Genomic DNA, 18813 nt, shown 5'->3' on the forward strand with positions numbered 1-18813 from the left:
GCTACTGGCAGCAGTGTTATTGCACTGCTCAAGGGAGATATTAAATCATTCTGCATCAGCTGAACTTTGATACAAGTGCAGAACGGCACTGGAGAAGTGCTGTGTGTGTTAAATGCAAGTTGACTGAAGCCTGCAGTGTTCCCTCTCTCCGCAGCTTATTAATGACTGAAAAGAGGTGAAGCTATTAATGTCTTGTAACACGACTCTGCTAGTGATTTAACAACACGAGAGTGCCAAACAGATCAGTCCATTAGCAGAGTTATATTCCTTCTGCCGTTGAAAGTGCTTGGATATGTTGTTTTTTTAACCTCACCAGCAGCTTTTCTCACAGCATCAGTGGATTTCAACGTGGCACATTTCTAGAGATTAAATAAGCCAAACTGGATCCGATATCCCATATATACTGTACATCTAATAGTGACTTCCCAGCAAATGATTCTCATGATACATGTTGTTGCCTCCCACATCTTGAAGACACACAAGTGCCAGTATCAATATCACTATAAACAGAAACAGCACAAAGTTTAAAAGTAAAGGCAGTAAATATAAAATAGCCATTGCCAGCCTGAATGATTTTGGTTCTATTCCCAAGTTTGCAGGGTGCAGGGAAGTGGGGCGGGAGCTGGGGGGGACAAAACCAAATGTCCAAATGACAGGAAAACTCCATATAATAGAAACATCATTTGACCTGTTCAGTTACGATAAATCAATGACCTTAATTATAAACAGACAAAATTGCAGAATTCAATCTCCAAAACATCCTGGAAAAATCTCATCTTATAAACACAGAATTTCATTTATTCAATCACTGGCATTTCTTATGGTCACTTGATGAATGCAAGATGGCAATGGCATGACAGTGACTTCCACACCACCACCTCCTGGCGAGAGCCTGCAACTACAGCATGATCAACGTTGCTCAAATATGAGATTTTTATTCTAAATGTTTACTTACATAGGCAGATTCAATATTAAATGTTTCCCTAAATGAATGGTCAAAGTCGTGACAACAAGAAGTTGGACAGGAAATGCACACATAGCATACATGGCCATAGAGATAATGCCCTTAAAACAAGGAAAGATTAATTTTCTCCCTTCTGAAGGTGGTGACTCACAGATCCCAGCATAGACAGTGCATCACACGTATACATGTTTTTACCGGACATGCCTTTTCCAGCAGGGTCACTGGACAGCAATCAGAATGAGGGTCCCTCATTTGATTCTTTTCCCCCTCCCAAGTGTGAGGACACAGAAGCCATCCAAAGCACCCTACCACTGTCGCAGTTGAGATTAGTGAACTGAACACAGACCAGGGACTGAACCAGAGACCTCCCTGGTATGTATGGCTCAGCACTGTACCACACCACACATTACCACACTGGCTCATCAGGGGAGACCCCTCCAAAAAATGTAATCACTAGCTTAGCAAAGCACTGGAGGCCTTAACTCCGCCAGCACTAAATTTGCAGAAAATACGTGGTCTCGTGCAAGAGAGATTTATTACAAAGTGACAACTGGAGAAAAATGAGGAAAAGAACATAAGAATTATATTCATTTACTCTGTGGATTTTCACAACAATTTAAAAGCACCCAATTTTTTTTGTGGAAGCTACTGTAATCCTCAGAGGGCTAAACATGACTTACGAGTGCAACAAGGCTAAATGTGTCTGGTTCTACAGTTGCTGTTATGACAGACTGCCCAGTATTAATTCGGTCATGTTCAAGACAGCCAGGATATCCATCCACCTAAAGAACCACAGACCTGTATGTGTTTTTTAAAACATGCATATACAGGACAAATTGACCACAAACTTCCCAGCTATGTTAGTGGTGGTACATTCAAATGTAGTGGCAGGTTTCCAACGACCTCAGGACTGAGTCAATGTTAAGTGCGAGGCAACTAACATTGACTAACAGGCACTTGCTACGTGACTGTCAGCTTTGTCCAGGGAAAAAGTGCTAGTTAAGACATTATTTTGCAACACACTCTTCTTCGTGTCTCATCGACAAGGAATGGGACGAGGATATTTGTATGCATACTTCACTGCTGTTGAAAACAAAAGGTCTTCCACTACTGCTTCACTTCAACTGCTTTTAAATAGAATAGCAAACTCTATGTTAACACAATTTATATAAGAATATACCAATATCATTTTTATTACAAAGCAACACTATTTATTTTCCTGAATTTCCTCCCTATCCTGAAAGCACCTTCTTAGGATGGACGAAGGGTCATCGACCTGAAACGTTAACTCGGTTTCTCTCTCCACAGATGCAGCCTGACCCACTGAGATTTCCAGCATTTTCTGTTTTCATTTCTTAGGATGGAGCGCAGTTCCACCTGTGCTAACTATTCAGAAATACCTTGGACATAAATGGACATTCTCCATTTGTTAGCTAAAAAAGCGATTTGAGTATGGCAGTGAGGGGGTGGACAGGAGGACAGTGTTGAACGACTGCAAGGTGTAGGCTGCCACACAGGGCTGGAGGAGATTGCAGCAGTGTAGTGGGATGGGGCTGTGGAAGGATTTGTAAATGAGAATTTCGGGTTGGGGGGGTTACAGTGGTTGCTTTTCAACGTTTCGAGGTTATATAACTCTGCAGTTGTTAAAAAGCAGCTTGTAATCCAACTTACTGTAAGCAACACAAAGAGAAATCCACGAGTTCTTTATCAAAAAGATCTGATTTGTCAGTTTACTCACAGAATCTGCTGCCAGGTGACCTGAACCAGTTATTGCTACAGGCTTTGAGTGCAGTATATTACTACTTTTGTATCGATGCAATGGTCTGGTGTACACACTGACACAAAAGTGGCTGTACTGTATAACTAAGGAATCAAATCTTCGGTTGGATTTTCGGCTTTGCCGTTTTCGCGGCGAAAACAGAGGTGGGGCGGGAAATTTACTGCCCGATTAATGTTTGTGACTTGTGAAGCAACTTTTGTCATTTGGGTCTTGCGCCGGGATGCAAAGGGAGGCGTTGTACTAGTTTTGCGGCACAAAAACGGGATCCTCACCAACTTTAGTGCGAGGCTGGGAGAGCTCCGAGAGAGGCCTTGGGAGAGGGAAGAAAAAAAATTCACAAAAGCATTACCAACACCCTTATCATACAAATCGCTGAAACTTACCTTTTTTGCAGTTTATCCAACTCACCGCCGCCAGCAAGGATGCATCGTTGTTTTTTTCCTGGTGGTCATCGCAGGGCACATTTCGCGGCATACGGGTGAGGTGATTGACGAAACTTGTGCCGCTGTCGACTTGCGAGCTGTTGCACACCCGGCGCAGCTCTCCCCGGCGGTGCTTCTAAGCGCCACCGCAAAAACCGACTCGAGGATCGCGCCCAGACGCAAAACAGCTGACCGCCCCATTTTTCGCCGCGGAGGGTCCAAACCCGGCGAAAACCCGGTCGCAAACGACCTGAAAATCTAACCTCATATGTCTTCTGAGCACACTAAAGCCAAGCAGTGCAAGACCCCCATCGGAAAGCCAAGCAGTGCAAGACCCCCATCGGGAGGCCATTTTAATGTCAGTAGAAGCTTGATGCACCCACAATCTCCAAACATTAAAACACAGCTACTTCTGTAATGGAGTAATACCTGCATCAACGTGTAGTCAGCAGTTTAATTACAACAATAACAACTTGCATTTATATAGCGCCTTTAACGTAGTTAAACATCCCAAGTCGCTTCACAGGAGCGTAACTGGACAAAATTTAACATCGGGCCACATAAGGAGGTATTAGGACAAGTGATCAAAAGCTTGGGCAAAGAGGTAGGTTTTAAGGAGATTCTTAAAGGAGGAAAGAGAGATAGAGAGGTGGAGAGGTTTAGTGAGAGAAATCCAGATACAGGGCCAGGACTGGGTTGCCAATTGAGGGGCAAAAGCAAGAGGCCAGAATTGGTCAGTGTGTTGGCTTTGCATTGCAATCCGTCTCGAGACCCATAGCTATAATACAACTTCAGCGATGAGCAGTGCTTTTATTGCATTGAATTTGTAAAAAATAAACCTTAAAACTGCTCCAGATGTGAAGGAGAATCTATTGCCTTTAAAACAAATGCCCCCAGTGGTGCAATTATCTGGGGAGTTAGCTACTGTAGCTACATAAAAAAGCCAAGGGAAGCACTTACAATACCAACAGTTTAAATTATTCCCGCCATCTTCTAGGAAATACAATATAGTGATGATTTGTATCCCATGAAGATTTGGGTCTGAAAATCAGTTCAACAATAAAGTTTAAAGCCGGAGTTTCCAACCCGTGATCTCCAGGCCCAAGGAATTTGGCCGGCCCTCAGTCCTATTGACTTTTTTGTCCTGTTTGAGGTTTAGTTCAAACTGCTTTTAGCACCATTGCCTTATTGGTGGATAAATCCTAAATCACAGCTGCATAATCATCTGCAACTTGGGATATATAGCAATTAATGGGAACATGAATTTAGGTGTGGTCCCCAAGGCCCCATGATGCACACCTATGAGGCCCAAAAAGTCAAAGGTTTGGACATCCCTGGTTTAAAGGATATGCCCCATGTGTCCCAGAGTACCTCCGTCCACTGTTGTAGAAGTGGATGCTTCAAAAGTGGCCTGTGATGAAATCTCAAGAATCTTTATTGCAGGCCGAGTACTTCTATGGGTCTACTATTACCAGTATTTCCCAGCTCAGCTGCCTCTAAGTATCATCCAGGTCAGTTAAGCACATCCACTTACATATTAGTGGATATAACTTCTCCAGGCCACTCCCAAAAATCAGGGTTTGCAATCCCAGATGATTCTGGGATTTCAGGATTCAGTTGTGGCTCTTTTTCTCATTCACCTCTGCCTCTCTAGCCAACTCTGCATCGCCCTAGTAGCACTACCAGTTAAGTTACTAAGATCTCCAATTGATGCTGTGTTTATCTAGCTGGTTATATGGAAACATCTTTACCTACAAGAATGGCTGAGAAGGTATGGGCTCCTTGTCCTAGATGCTGCAAAACCTTTGATAGTCGAGGCGTACTAATCATCAAAACTGCTGTTGAGGAAGTGGGAGGCAGTGGCAGTTTTACATACTTCGAAGGAGCCCAGGAGAGAGAGTCAAAATAAAATGTAAATAGGACAGTGAGAGTCTGTTCCATCCAACCCAGGCATTAGCAATGATATTCTCATGCAACAGCAATTCTGCACTGAGGCAGTGAAAGGTGACGGAGGTTTTTATAGCCGCTGTTAGTCATGTTCAAGATAAACAATGGGACTGTGTGTGTCTGAAGCCAACTTCACACCAGCACTGAAACTCTACCATGCATTGCCAGTAGAGTATAACATTCTATAATGGAATGGAAAGACTGTACACAAAGACTACCCATTAGTAATTCACACTCATAATGATAGGACAGCGTGGGGAAGAAGCCAGCTTCAAATCACTAAGTTGAGAACAGGTTGTATTTATTAATAAACCTCAGTCACTACACACATGCTCCGATTGATTGGTGAACATTGTTCTTACAGTTACATTACTTCTGCAATGCCATAAAATCACGGAATAACACAAAAATCCCATAAAAACCTCTTAAATCTCCACTTAGCCTCCTTTGTTTCTGGTGTCTCAAGTTGCTCCTTGTAACTATAGTTTCTCATCCCTGGCATCATCCTGATGAATTTATGCTGTACACTCTACAGCTGTAATGTCCTTTTATATTGAGTGCCCAAAACAGTACATAGTAATCCAACTGTGGCTTAACTAATGTTTTGTACAAATGTATTGCTTTTTTACTCTTGTACTCTATGCACTTATTTGTAAACAACAACTTGCATTAATATTGCACCTTTAACACAGAAATAGGTGCCTAGGAGCTTCACAGAGGCATAACAACAAAAAACTAAATACTGTTGGCCTTTTTACAGCTTTATTTATCTGCACTCGCACTTTCACAAAATGAACCTATAAATGTGCCCGTTCATCCACCGTCAGTATACTGAGTGTACACTCCCATTCTTTGTTTTTCCTCACAAAATGTATTACCTCACATTTATCCATATTAAATTGCATCTTCCACCTGATTGCCCATTCCGCTAACCTACCTTCCTGAAGTATTTTACAGCTTACCTCATTGTTTGCTATACCTCTACTTTTGTGTTATCAACAAAGTTCAAGATTGTGCTCCCTGTGCCCATGTCCAAATCATCAAAATAGAATTACATTGAATTTTTAGAGCACAGAATCAGGCATTCGGCCTAACTGGTCTGTGCCGGTGCTCAGGCTGCACACGAGCCTCCTCACATCTTCACCTCATCCCTATCACCATATCCTTCCATTCCATCCGCCCTCGTACTTAGCCAGCTTCCCCTAAAATTCATCGATGCTATTCGCCTCAACCACTCCACGTGGCAGTGAGTTCCACATTCTCACCACTCTCTAGGTAAAGAAGTTTCTCCTGAATTCCTTACTGGATTTATTAGTGATTGGACTCCCCCACAAGTGGAAACATCTTCTCTACGTCTACCCTATCTAACCCCTTCATAATTTTAAAGACCTCTACCAGGTCACCAGTCTTCTCTTTTCTAGAGTAAAGTGCCTATTTGTTGGTCCCCTTCCCCTAATTACTGGTGTCCTCCTCCAGTTCACTCATTTATTAGTGTCCTCCCCTAACAAAAGTGGAACAAGCACTAACTGCTGGGATACGCCACTTCGAAAGTTTCTCCAATCCAAGAAACTCTTTGTTTCCTGTCCATCAACCAACTTTCTATCCACACTGCTGCATTTCCTCTTATACCATATCAAGCCTTTTGAGTCTCCTGAAAATCCATACATGTTACATCATTCCCTGTCAATCAACCACTTCTTCAAAAAAGTAAACTTCAGTAAATTTGTCTAACATGACTTGTCTTTAAAAAATCCATGCTGGCTGTCCTTGCTTATCCCATGCATTTCTAAATGCTCACTAAATATAAACTGAATTATGGATTCCAAGAGTTTTTCCACAACTGACATTAGACTGTCTGATCTATTGTCACCTAGTTTATCCTTCTTTCCCTTCTTGAATAAAGGTGTTGTATTACCTGCTCTCCAAGGCATAATTTAAGGATTTAGAAAAATTGCAGCCAGAGCTTCCGTTATCTCCTCTCTGATTTATTTCAATAGCCTAGGCCATCCGGATCCAGTGACTTATCCACCAAGTCCCGTTCGCCCATCACCCTTGTGCTCCCGATTAACCTAACGGTGCATGATATAGGACGCAAACCAAAGATTAGGATCGTCGAGATACTGTTTTTCAACCTGGTGCCTAACTCCTTAAACTGCCGTTGCAAGATCTCAAATGCGCTGTATTGGTTTGAATATGGACAACCATTTTTGGCTGCTTTTCCTTCCTTTCTAGAAGTTTTTTTTGACCCATTCTGTGATGTTGTTCACCCTGGCACCAGTGAGCAAACACATTTGAAGCTGCATAGTTTTGCTCAGGGTCTCACTGCCCACCTCACATTGGTCCAACGCTATGTATTGTATTAGGACATGTCCAATAACTCAGCAGTTCCCTGGGCCTGAGTCCGCCGTCTCCCAGGATGTTTAGGCTGCAAATATTGGAAGTTCTAGATACCTGATCCCAGGATTGCAGACCCTACATGTAATCAATGTAGCTCAGTGATCAAGTAGACACTTTCCAAAGGAAATAAAATTAGCCATTGAAGATATCTCTCAGATAGATGTTTTATTTTAAAATTACGTGTGGGGAAGTATTTGGTAATAAAAATACCCCTGCCTGGCTTTCCTTGTTCTTTCATAATGGCTGCTTAATGTCATCCCGTCTATGACTTACTTCATGAAGAGGAAAAGTGGTTTCCTGATAATCTAGTGGCCATTAATATAAGATAGTCACCAAAATATCCAATAGAGAATTCAGAAGAAAATTCTTTACGTAAAGAGTGGTGAGAATATGGAACTCGCTACTACAGAGAGTGTTTGAAGCGAATAGTATAGATGCATTTAAGAAAAGGCTAGACAAGCATATGGGGGAGAAAGGAATAGAGGGTTATGCTGATAGATTTAAATGAGGAAAGAAGGGGGGGGAGACTCGAGTGGAGCATGGACTGGTTGGGCCGAATGGCCTGTTTCTGTGCTGTATATCTTATGTAATCCTATGTAATGTTTTTTGGGCTGCGTGGCCTTTTTAACGTGCTGCCCGGCCCATTCAAAATTCCACGCATTTAAAAGCTGGTGAGCCGGCTGCACGGGTCCTTATATCCTATGTAATCCTAAGTAATCCTATAATTGTGAAAATTATGTTATAGATGAGTCATCATCTCAGTACTGCTACACCATGGATCTGAGCATTTGCCAGAGGTCTCCGTTTGCCAATAAGTAACTTAAAGTTAGCATGTTGAAACAGGATCGAATTTACTTTAATACAGTGCACCCATCAACTAATAAACTGCAATATATTGATGTTCAATTTTATTTGTAGGCGCAGCTTGATTAAAATAGGAAGGAACACAATGTTCCTTGATCAACGGAAAGTACTGACTTTCCATGTGTAATAACTCACTGTGCCACAGAGTGGCAAGATAAAGATTCACAAAGATGTCTCAGGGAGGAAGAGGTGCAGAGTGGAGACAGGTTGCTTTCCCACCAGAAAAAGGAAGAAAATATACTGCATAACGATGATTAAACAAGAGGGCAACTTCTCGCACACTTGTTGGGATTAGTTCAAGAGCAGAACTGGCAAAGATATAGAAGAGGGACTAAGCCAGGCTGTGAAAAAATGTATTGCAGTATTTAGTCCTTACTGTGTATATACCAACTACAGGTGTAGGGTTTAGTCTAGGATTTAATCAACATCATATTTAAATTATTTTCTGCTTCTATTTCAAGGCAATTGTGCAGCTTTGTTTAAAAAAAGGGGGAAACTAACAATGTTATAAATCAGGGATGCCTAAAAATGTATAAAACGGATACGAATGCTGTGTTTAAATTGTTGTTTTGACCTGCAGACGGAAGTCTATTCAAATCAGAGAAATGCTTAGAAATGGATGGTATAGTTGTTTGCGAATATCACTTTTGCCATTTAACCATCTCTTGATTTCTACTCAAGCTCTTTACAGGTCGTTTTTTTTCTTTTCTTGTGTGTGTATTTTTTTTCCCTGCACTTTCCTTTTGTTCTGTCCCCTTTTTCAATGTTGTTCATCTGTAATATCCTCCAGCTTTGATGAAGGGTCCACACCCAAAATGTTAATTTCACTGTTCTCTGCAAATGCTGCTTCACTTGTTAAGTATTTCCAGCATTTTCTGTTTTTGTTCCAGATAATCATTTACTTTTACATTAAAGTACTGTAAATACTAAATATCACAATATTAATTCGGAGTTATCTTCGCATCCAAGAGCAGCCTTTATAACTCAGCTCTCAATTAGCCTTGTGTGGGAAATTAATGTCAGTTACAGACTTGTAACTTTTCAACAGCTTTGACATTTCAAATCAAAACAGAAAAAGCTGGAAAATTCTCAGCTGGACAGGCAGCATCCGAGGAGATAGAAACAGATTTAATGTTTCAGGTCGATGACCTTATTATCTTGAGACTGCCTCCTGCATCTTATTTTCGAATATACAGAATAAGACCAAAAGCAAAATGTGAGGGTCTGACAGAAACAATGGTTGAGCAATAAAAAATGCTGAATTTCAACATGTTTTTGGTTCCCACACACCACATATTGGGGCCAAGTTTCGGCCTGAGTTGCTCCTGTTTTTTTGGAGCAACTGGTTTAGATTGGAGTAGCTTAGAAATTGCAATTCTTGGCATTTAGTTTGCTCCAGTTCTAGTCAGTTAGAACAGTTTCAATTTGGAACAGATTTTTTTTTAAAGGGGGCGTGTCCAGCCACTTACGCCCGTTTTGAAAGTTTAGGCAGTGAAAACTTACTCCAAACTAACTTAGAATGGAGTAAGTGTAAATTTTTGTACACTCAGAAAAACCTTGTCTACACTTAGAAAATCAGGCGTAGGTTACAAATCAGGCGTAGGGAATGGGGGGAGGGTGTTTAAAGGGAAGTTTACAAACATTAAACACTTCAGTTTTACAAAAAGAGCCATCATCAATAATAAATGATAAATACATCAATAAATCAACCAATAAATCAATCAAAAAAAATTAATAAAAAATAATTTTTTTTTAAAAATCAATAAATAAAACATTTTCTACTTACTGACTGCAGCGTGCTGGGGCGCCCCCCCGCCCCCCACCCCCCATCCCGTGTGTCTCTATCAGTGTCTATCTCTCTGTCTGTCTGTGTGTGTGTCTCTCTCACTCTCTGTCTGTCAGTGTCTGTGTTTCTGACAGCGAGGGGAGGGGGAGGAGGGGGAGGGGAGGGGGGGTGGACTGGGGGTTGGAGGGGTGGAGGGGAGGGGGGTGTGAGGGGGTGGATGGGGGGGTGAGTGGGGGGAGGGGGGGAGAGAGGGAGGGGGAAAGAGGGGGAGGGGGAAAGAGGGGGAGGGGGAAAGAGGGGGAGGGGGAAAGAGGGGGAGGGGGAAAGAGGGGGAGGGGGAAAGAGGGGGAGGGGGAAAGAGGGGGTGAGAAGGGAGGAGGGGAGGGGGGAGAGAAGAGGGGGGGAGAAGAGGGAGAGAAGGGGGAGAGAGAAGGGGGAGAGAGAAGGGGGAGAGAGAAGGGGGAGAGAGAAGGGGGAGAGAGAAGGGGGAGAGAGAAGGGGGAGAGAGAAGGGGGAGAGAGAAGGGGGAGAGAGAAGGGGGAGAGAGAAGGGGGAGAGAGAAGGGGGAGAGAGAAGGGGGAGAGAGAAGGGGGAGAGAGAAGGGGGAGAGAGAAGGGGGGGGAGAGAGAAGGGGGAGAGAGAAGGGGGGGGAGAGAGAAGGGGGAGAGAGAAGGGGGGGGAGAGAGAGAGAGAGAGAAGGGGGGGGAGAGAGAGAGAGAGAGAAGGGAGAGAGAGAGAGAGAGAAGGGAGAGAGAGAGAGAGAGAAGGGAGAGAGAGAGAGAGAGAAGGGAGAGAGAGAGAGAGAGAAGGGAGAGAGAGAGAGAGAGAAGGGAGAGAGAGAGAGAGAGAAGGGAGAGAGAGAGAGAGAGAGAGAGAGAAAGAAAGGAGAGGGAGGCTGAATGGGCCTGGCCCGGCTGGGCCCAAGACTTCGAGCTTAGACTTACCGGATTGACAGGAAGGTGGCGTCGGGTCCGGGGTCCGGGAGCGCGGGTCGGGGGGAGCGCGGGTCGGGGCGGAGGGGGGATCGGGGCAGAGGTCGGTCGGGGGAGGGAGAGGGGAGGGGGGAGAGGTCGGAGGTCGGTCGCGGGGGGGGGGGGGGAGGTCGGGAGTGGAGGTCGGGGTGGGGGTGGTCGGGAGCGGGGGAAGCGGAGGTCGGGTCCGGTAGGGGGCGGGGGGGGAGGGGAGCGGGAGTCAAGTCGGGTCGGGTCCTGGTCCGGAGGAAGCAAGAGCTGGGTGTGGGAGGCAGCCTTATCGACGCAGCCCCAGTGAGGCCATTCGGCCAGGGCTAGGGGCTGCGTGCTTCAGGCCCCTCCCACACAGTTTTGGGCGCCTGGAGCTACTGCACATGTGCACCCACTGTAGCGCGCCTGTGCAGAGGTCCCGGCACTGTTTTCAGCCCAGGGACCTGGTTCCGCCCCCCACAGCTCGTGCTGCGCCGCGCCCAGCTCCAGAGGGCCTGCAGGGAGCCGGAGAATAGGTAAGTTTTTTTTAGCCGCACTTTGTGGCGCGAAAAACGGGCGTCCAGGTCGGGGCTGCGCCGTTCTAGGCGCGGCCTGAAACTTGGGCCCATTGGGCTCAATTTTTCCCAGTGATTTGTGCCGTTTTTTTTGGAGCAGGCTGCTTTTTTTGGCCCAAGTTCAAAATCCACAGTTTCCCCGATCAATTTGCACCAGCGTAACTCAGTTCGTTACGATTTTTTTAGGTACGTTTTTTTTTCAGCCAAAGGGGGCGTAACCTACCACCCGCGCCAATTCTGGCCATATAGGCAAGTTTGGCCAGCTGTGTTACTCCAGTTTTGCTAAGGCCAGCGTATGTGGCCTCTGCAGAAAAACCTTCTGGAGAGTTAAAGAAATCGGCGCAAGTAAAGAAACCAGTGCAGCAGATGCCTGGACAGCAGCAGCAGGAAAAGTAAGAGAGAGGGGGGGAGAGAGAGAGAGAGGTGGGGGGGTGGAAGGGGGTGTGGGTTGGGGGTGGGGGAGGAAGCCTTTCGGGTATAGTTAGGTGTGGGGACTGGGAGGGAGGCTGGGATAGGGACGGGGTAGTGGACCTGGAGGGCACTCGGGGCCAGGGTCGGGTGGGGGAGCGGACCGGCAAGCCCTCCGGCTTGGGCTAGGGGTGCATTGTGTCCCTGGTTACCGTGGCAACCCGATTTTTTGGCCGCAGATCAAGGCTCTACCCCCCGAGGAGACCGGACATGCTGCGCGGCGCCAAATTCGAATTATACATTGGGGAAAGTTTGGCAAAATATTTCTGCCGCATTTCTGGCCTAGAAAATCCGGCGTAACTATGCTAGAAAACGGGCTTGGGGAAAATTGAGCCCCATTGTTCCTAACCAAAAAGATAGGGACACAACCTGCTCCTTAGCAACTGCTCTTTAGCTCGTTCTCCGATTTCCCTCCCATACAGAATTCAGTCAGCACCTTCCACACAGAACAAAAACTCACTATCCGAGAACCAGCAGGAGCAGGCCCGCTCCCTCTGGTGTAACTAGCTGGTACTCATTTGTACAATGCTCAGGGCATAGCGTGCATGCTACAATGATGCAGAAATCAGAAGATGGTTAAATGGCAAAAGCGATATTAGCAAGAGGCAGTAGGAAACATAATGAGAGAAGTCAAAGAAAATAAATATTTAAGAGATAATAAAGAGAACGAGAGACATAGAATATGTAAATAGCTGCTACAATGATCAATAGGGGAAGATCATACCGTACGCGAAGGAAGCCATCTTTCCATTGATGCCTGCAGACCCCCCCACTTCCCGTAACAGCATTGAATTGGTCCCTCAATAATTCAAGTTTCTGCCTCCACTACCCTACTCAGAATACCATTCCAGGTTTTAAATCACTCTTTGCATGAAGAAGTGCTTCCCGATGCCGGGTCAGAATTTCCAGCTTGTACCTATGTCCAATTGTGGTTTAACCTGAAATAGTACATGGATTTGCATTTTATATACCTCTATAAAGGTCCCCTCTCATTCTAACCTTTTCATATACACAAGGTGATATGATCAGCCTTGTGACATTCTCTGTAACACTTCCCACAACTTGGATGGTTCCTTTGCATCTCAGTGACCAGAACTGAATGCAGAACTCAAGATGTATCCTGACTGGAGCACTGGACGGCTTCAGACTTTTAGTCTACTAATTTGCCAGCACTGCCCAACCTTTATACCCTTTGTTGGTAGACTGTCCCTGTTAAGTTGAGATCTCTTTCAACATCTCCCCCTACCTAGCTCGATATGATTCACTGAGAATGTCTCCCATTTTTGCTTTCAAGGTGCACCTATCTAAAGTGTTTTTTTCATAGTTCTGACCAACAGCAAATTCTGTCTAGGTCGTTCCACAGTTCCTTGGCAACTTCATCACTTCATTAACTCTCCTCTCATTTTGTATCATTTGCGAATTTGACTAATTCGGACATAATCTCCACCAGTTTTAAACTCCTGAAAGCTAACTTAAATGTTTGATAACAATGAATTCCATCCAGAGCCATAAACTTCAAACACTTGAAGAACACTGTAAACAGCATTCTACAAGACAACTCAGAAAAATAATTAAAAACATCGAAATTGTGTCAGGCAATACAGCCAAGAGCGTGCTTCATTTCAATGGTGGTACAATTTCAGTTGCGGTGCACTGTACTGCTTTATCAGAATCACAAGACGGTGAAGCATAATATTCCAAGTGAGCTTCAAAAGTTTTGTTGAACTGAAGGAAACATTGAATTGTTTAAGCACACAAAGTCTGTTGAACACTTACTGAACTGAGCCCTTCTTTGCAGAACATAATCTGTTACCATACTGTTCATAACTGCTTTACAAAGAGCATTCAACACATAGTGAAGAATGTGTACAGCAGCGGCTTTACAACTTCTTCCAAACAAACTTCAGGTAACAACTGCATATGCAACAGAGTGTGTTTAATAATAAACAGGGGCGAGGCCATGAGAGGATTTAAAAACACAGACAAATATTTTGATTTTGACTCGCTGGGGGACTGCGTGCCAATGTAGGTTGGCGAGGACAGGGTGATGGACAAGCAGGACTTGGTCTGTGATAACAACAACAACTTGTATTTATACAGTGCCTTTAACTTAGTAAAATGTCCCAAGTCACTTCATAGGAATGTTATAAAACAAAATTTGACACCGAGCCACATAAAGGAGAAATTAGGGCAGATTGATCAAAGAGGTAGGTTTTAAGGAGCATCTTAAAAGGAGGAAAGATAGGTAGAGAGGCGGAGAGGTTTAGGCAGGGAATTTCAGAGCTTAGGGCCTAGGCAGCTAAAGGCAGAGCCACCAATAGTTGAGCAATTAAAATCAGGGATGCTCAAGAGGCCAGAATTAGAGGGGCGCAGACATCTTGGGGGGGGGGGGGAAGTGGGGCTGGAGATTACAGAGATAGGGAGGGGCAAGGCCATGGTGGGATTTGAAAACAAGGATGAGAATTTTAAAATCGAGGCCTTGCTTAACCGGGAGCCAATGTAGGTCAGCGAATACAGAGGTGATGGGTGAACGGGACTTGGTGCGAGTTAGGATACAGGCAGCCGAGTTTTGGATGACCTCAAGTTTACATATGGTACAACGTAGGAGACCAGGCAGGAGCGTGTTGGAATAATCAAGTCTAGAAGTAACAAAGACAAGATAAAAGCAGCAGAGTTTTGAATGAGCTGATGTTTTTGAAGGGTTCAGGATGGGAGGCCAGCCAAGAGAGCAATGGAATTTCGAGGTGACAGAGCTGAGGATTTCAGCAGCACATAGGCTGAGCCAGGTAATGTTCTGGAGATAGAAGTCAGCGGTCTTTGTGACAAGAGTGGATATGAGGTTGGAAGCTCAGCTCAGTGTTGAATGGGACGCCAAAGTCGCAAGCAGCCTGGTTCAATCAGAGACAGTGGCTGGGGAGGGGGATGGAATCAGTGGTGGGTTTATAGCAGGGGCCCAAAGACAATGGCTACAGTCTTCCCAATCTTTAACGGGAAGAAAGGATGGCTCATCCACAACTGGATATTGGACAAGCAGTCTGACAACACAGAGGCAGTGTACAGTTAACACAGGAGATGCATTTACACAGGTGGTGTGATGACATCATTGTGGTAAGTCATCTGTGATTGACAGCCAACTTTTTACAGACCCAACATAAACAGATAATGAGCAACTTAATTTGTAAGTGATGAGACTTTTGGAACTCAGAATTCAATGCTTTGATGAAAAACTTCGAAATACAATTAAATTTAAAGGAATATGCATTTCTCAGAAATATTACCTGACTCCACAAATTCCAGTTTTAACATTCAGCCCAAGGGAATTTACTGAAAATAAACTTTACCGATAATATATAACTAGACCCTCTGTATATCAAACATCATGGCGAAGGTACAGAGGGTACGGGGCCCAGAAGAGCCGAGGGCCCAGGGGCAGCACGGACCTGCCCACACTGCGATGTGTGTGCGCACTAGGCCCGTGCAGCAGAGCAGGTCTCCATTCGTCCTGGTTAATCCTTGCCACTGGATAAAGGCCTACCTCTGTCAAGCCCGTGTGGTGGCTGATGTGCAACGGTCACCACACGTTAAAAAAAATTCACACACAGGCATCTTCCACCCCCTCAACTGGAGTTCAGGACTGGAACATCGGGTCCTTCATTGAAACATCAGTGAACTCTCGTGGAAGCAAGTCATCCTCGTTCGAGTTGACTGCCTATGAGTGGCTAGAGAGGGTGGCAGAATCAGGACCAGCATAATGCATTGTCTTCTGTTAAAAAAAATGGTGTATAATTTGACTTTCCATGTATAGCTCACAGGAAATCCACTAATTTGTCTATATAAATGTTTTGTAATTGATGCATATTCATGTGACAACATATCCGTGGGGCATGATGTATACTAACTGGTTGCTTTTTCGTAAATGTGAAATTAGGCCAATCAAAACTTTCAATCGCACAGGCCTCTTGCTTTCTGCTGTATTCCCAGAGCTACAATTTTTCAGCTGGGCTTTTGGTCCTGATATTTTGCAATTCTAACTGTGAAATCGCAATGGCCCACAGCACCAGTTTATCATGCTCGCATGCAAACACTACTTCAGCAATAGTCAGGGTCGCTCAAACATACATGACCTGAAGCCTGATCACACAGAGTAAATGAGATGTAATCAGACAGGAAAAAAATAGTATTGAGAGATGGAGAAAGTAACAATAAATATGGCTGACAAAAATAGAGCGAGGAAACAAAGAATGAAAAGAAAATATGGTGGGTAAAGGAAATTAATAAACGAGTTTTAGAGAGAAAAGATGAAAGATGTGTGACATACAGAATGAGGTAATCAGAGAGGAGAAACATAGAAATTACCAAAAGGAAGAGAAGAAAAACAATTACCAGAAGCCAGAGATACACAGAATTATTATTCCAGTGAATAAGACCAAAGATCAGGTAGTATATGGATTTTTAAAAAATGCACTGAGCAGCCTATCATCACATAAATTAAGCTTCAAAAACAATATCTAGTTGATTACATAGCTGACCAAATAAATTACCATTTTACATCTACAGAACAAATGATCTCAGGCCAGATTCCCAAGACCTTGAACTTAACAAACATTTAGAGCAGAAATCTCACAGTCAGTGTGTCTGTGTCTCTTCCCCAGGGAAGGAAGAACCACCTTCAGCACCTCTGCCTGTGTCTATCCCACTTTATCTGTAATGGAGCTAGGGAGAAGGGGGGGGTTGGTTGGTTGGCTGGCTGATAGCGGCAGGCGTTAGGACCCTGCTGATGAGTTGCAGTCTGTGCACAGCCCGATGTTTAGCAGAGTTTCGGGGCTTTGGTTGAGTTATGGGGGGCTGGGTTGCTTTGGCAGATTGCACGGCCGGCCAGGGGCCTGAATGAAGCCCAGACATGTCAGCCCAGCGGCGGGCTGTTCCCGGGGACGTGTCTCACTTTTGCCTCCACCCCCCCCATTAAAACCCAGCAGAACTAGTTCAACTTTTCCCAGCGGCGGAGCAGCGCCTCCGGATCGAGTCTGTCGCCCTCCTTTACCTGTACTCAGATTGTCGTTGATCTTCAGCGGGACCCGCAAGATGTAGACCAGAAAAAGCATCAGGAAAAACCACAGCGTCCACAAGTAGGTCCACGACCAGACGATGCAGGATTTGAGCTGCTCCAGCAAGCTACTGCCGACTTCAGCCATGTTGCAGCCGCCGCTGTCACATCACAGGCTCCAGTGTATTCTGGGATCAGTACTGCCTCCTCCAGCCCAAGGGGCCAGACCCGGGATCGATCCCGCCTCCTTCAGCCCAATGGGCCAGACCCGGGATCGATCCCGCCTCCTCCAGCCCAAGGAGCCAGACCCGGGATCGATCCCGCCTCCTTCAGCCCAAGGGGCCAGACCCGGGATCGATCCCGCCTCCTCCAGCCCAAGGGGCCAGACCAGGGATCGATCCCGCCTCCTTCAGCCCAAGGGGCCAGACCCGGGATAGATCCCGCCTCCTCCAGCCCAAGGAGCCAGACCCGGGATCGATCCCGCCTCCTCCAGCCCAAGGAGCCAGACCTGGGATCGATCCCGCCTCCTCCGGCCCAAGGAGCCAGACCCGGGATCGATCCCGCCTCCTCCAGCCCAAGGGGCCAGACCCGGGATAGATCCCGCCTCCTCCAGCCCAAGGGGCCAGACCAGGGATCGATCCCGCCTCCTCCAGCTCAAGGGGCCAGACCCGGGATCGATCCCGCCTCCTCCAGCTCAAGGAGCCAGACCCGGGATAGATCCCGCCTCCTCCAGCTCAAGGGGCCAGACCCGGGATCGAACCCGCCTCCTCCAGCTCAAGGGGCCAGACCCGGGATCGATCCCGCCTCCTCCAGCTCAAGGGGCCAGACCCAGGATCGATCCCACCTCCTCCAGCTCAAGGGGCCAGACCCGGGATCGATCCCGCCTCCTCCAGCCCAAGGAGCCAGACCTGGGATCGATCCTGCCTCCTCCAGCCCAAGGGGCCAGACCCGGGATCAGCTGGGCTGCGAGGAGGACATGCACACAGAGGAGCCCGCAAAACGGTGCAACCACTCAAATGGAGATAGCAAATGTGCATATGTAGCGAGGAGCCCAGGGATCCTTGTGCATGAAACACAAAAAGTTAGTATGCAGGTCCAGCAAGTAATCAGGAAGGCAAATGGAATATTGGCCTTTATTGCAAGGAGGATGGAGTATAAAAGCAGAGAAGTCCTGCTACAACTGTACAGGGTATTGGTGAGGTCACACCTAGAGTACTGCATACAGTTTTGGTCTCCATATTTAAGGAAGGATATACTTGCATTGGAGGCTGTTCAGAGAAGGTTCACTAGGTTGATTCTGAAAATGAGGGGATTGACTTATAAAGAAAGGTTGAGTAGGTTGGGCCTATACTCATTGCAGTTCAGAAAAATGAGAGATGATCTTATTGAAACATACAAGATAATGAGGGGGCTCTACAAGGTGGATGCAGAGAATATATTTCCACTCATAGGGGAAACTAAAATTAGGGGACATAGTTTCAGAATAAGGGGCTGCCCATTTAAAACTGAGATGAGGAGGAATTTCTTCTCTCAGGGGATTGTAAATCTGTGGAATTCTCTGTCCCAGAGAGCTGTGGAGGCTGGGTCATTGAATTTAAGGTGGAGATAGACAGATCTTTGAGCGA

General features: G+C 45.6%; 1 protein-coding gene across 8 annotated transcripts in view; it reads right to left on the bottom strand.

The window, feature by feature from the left end:
• The window catches only part of LOC139280710 (suppressor of tumorigenicity 7 protein homolog), a 210304-nt gene extending 192822 nt beyond the window's left edge, over positions 1-17482 (bottom strand). For 5 of the 8 annotated variants that reach the window (XM_070900335.1, XM_070900334.1, XM_070900345.1 and 2 more), the window contains exon 1: positions 17186-17274. Coding sequence is in view for 2 of the 8 variants with exons in the window: in XM_070900337.1 (XP_070756438.1) it covers positions 17186-17336 (151 nt within the window). In the remaining 6 variants the exon portion in view is untranslated. Of the gene's footprint in view, positions 1-17185 lie in introns of all 8 variants that reach the window. The other 3 variants (XM_070900337.1, XM_070900338.1, XM_070900343.1) reach the window with 3 other exon arrangements.
• Positions 17483-18813: the final 1331 nt, after the last annotated feature.

Source organism: Pristiophorus japonicus, chromosome 15, assembly GCF_044704955.1.
Source record: "Pristiophorus japonicus isolate sPriJap1 chromosome 15, sPriJap1.hap1, whole genome shotgun sequence".
In the NCBI taxonomy this organism is placed as follows: domain Eukaryota; kingdom Metazoa; phylum Chordata; class Chondrichthyes; family Pristiophoridae; genus Pristiophorus; species Pristiophorus japonicus.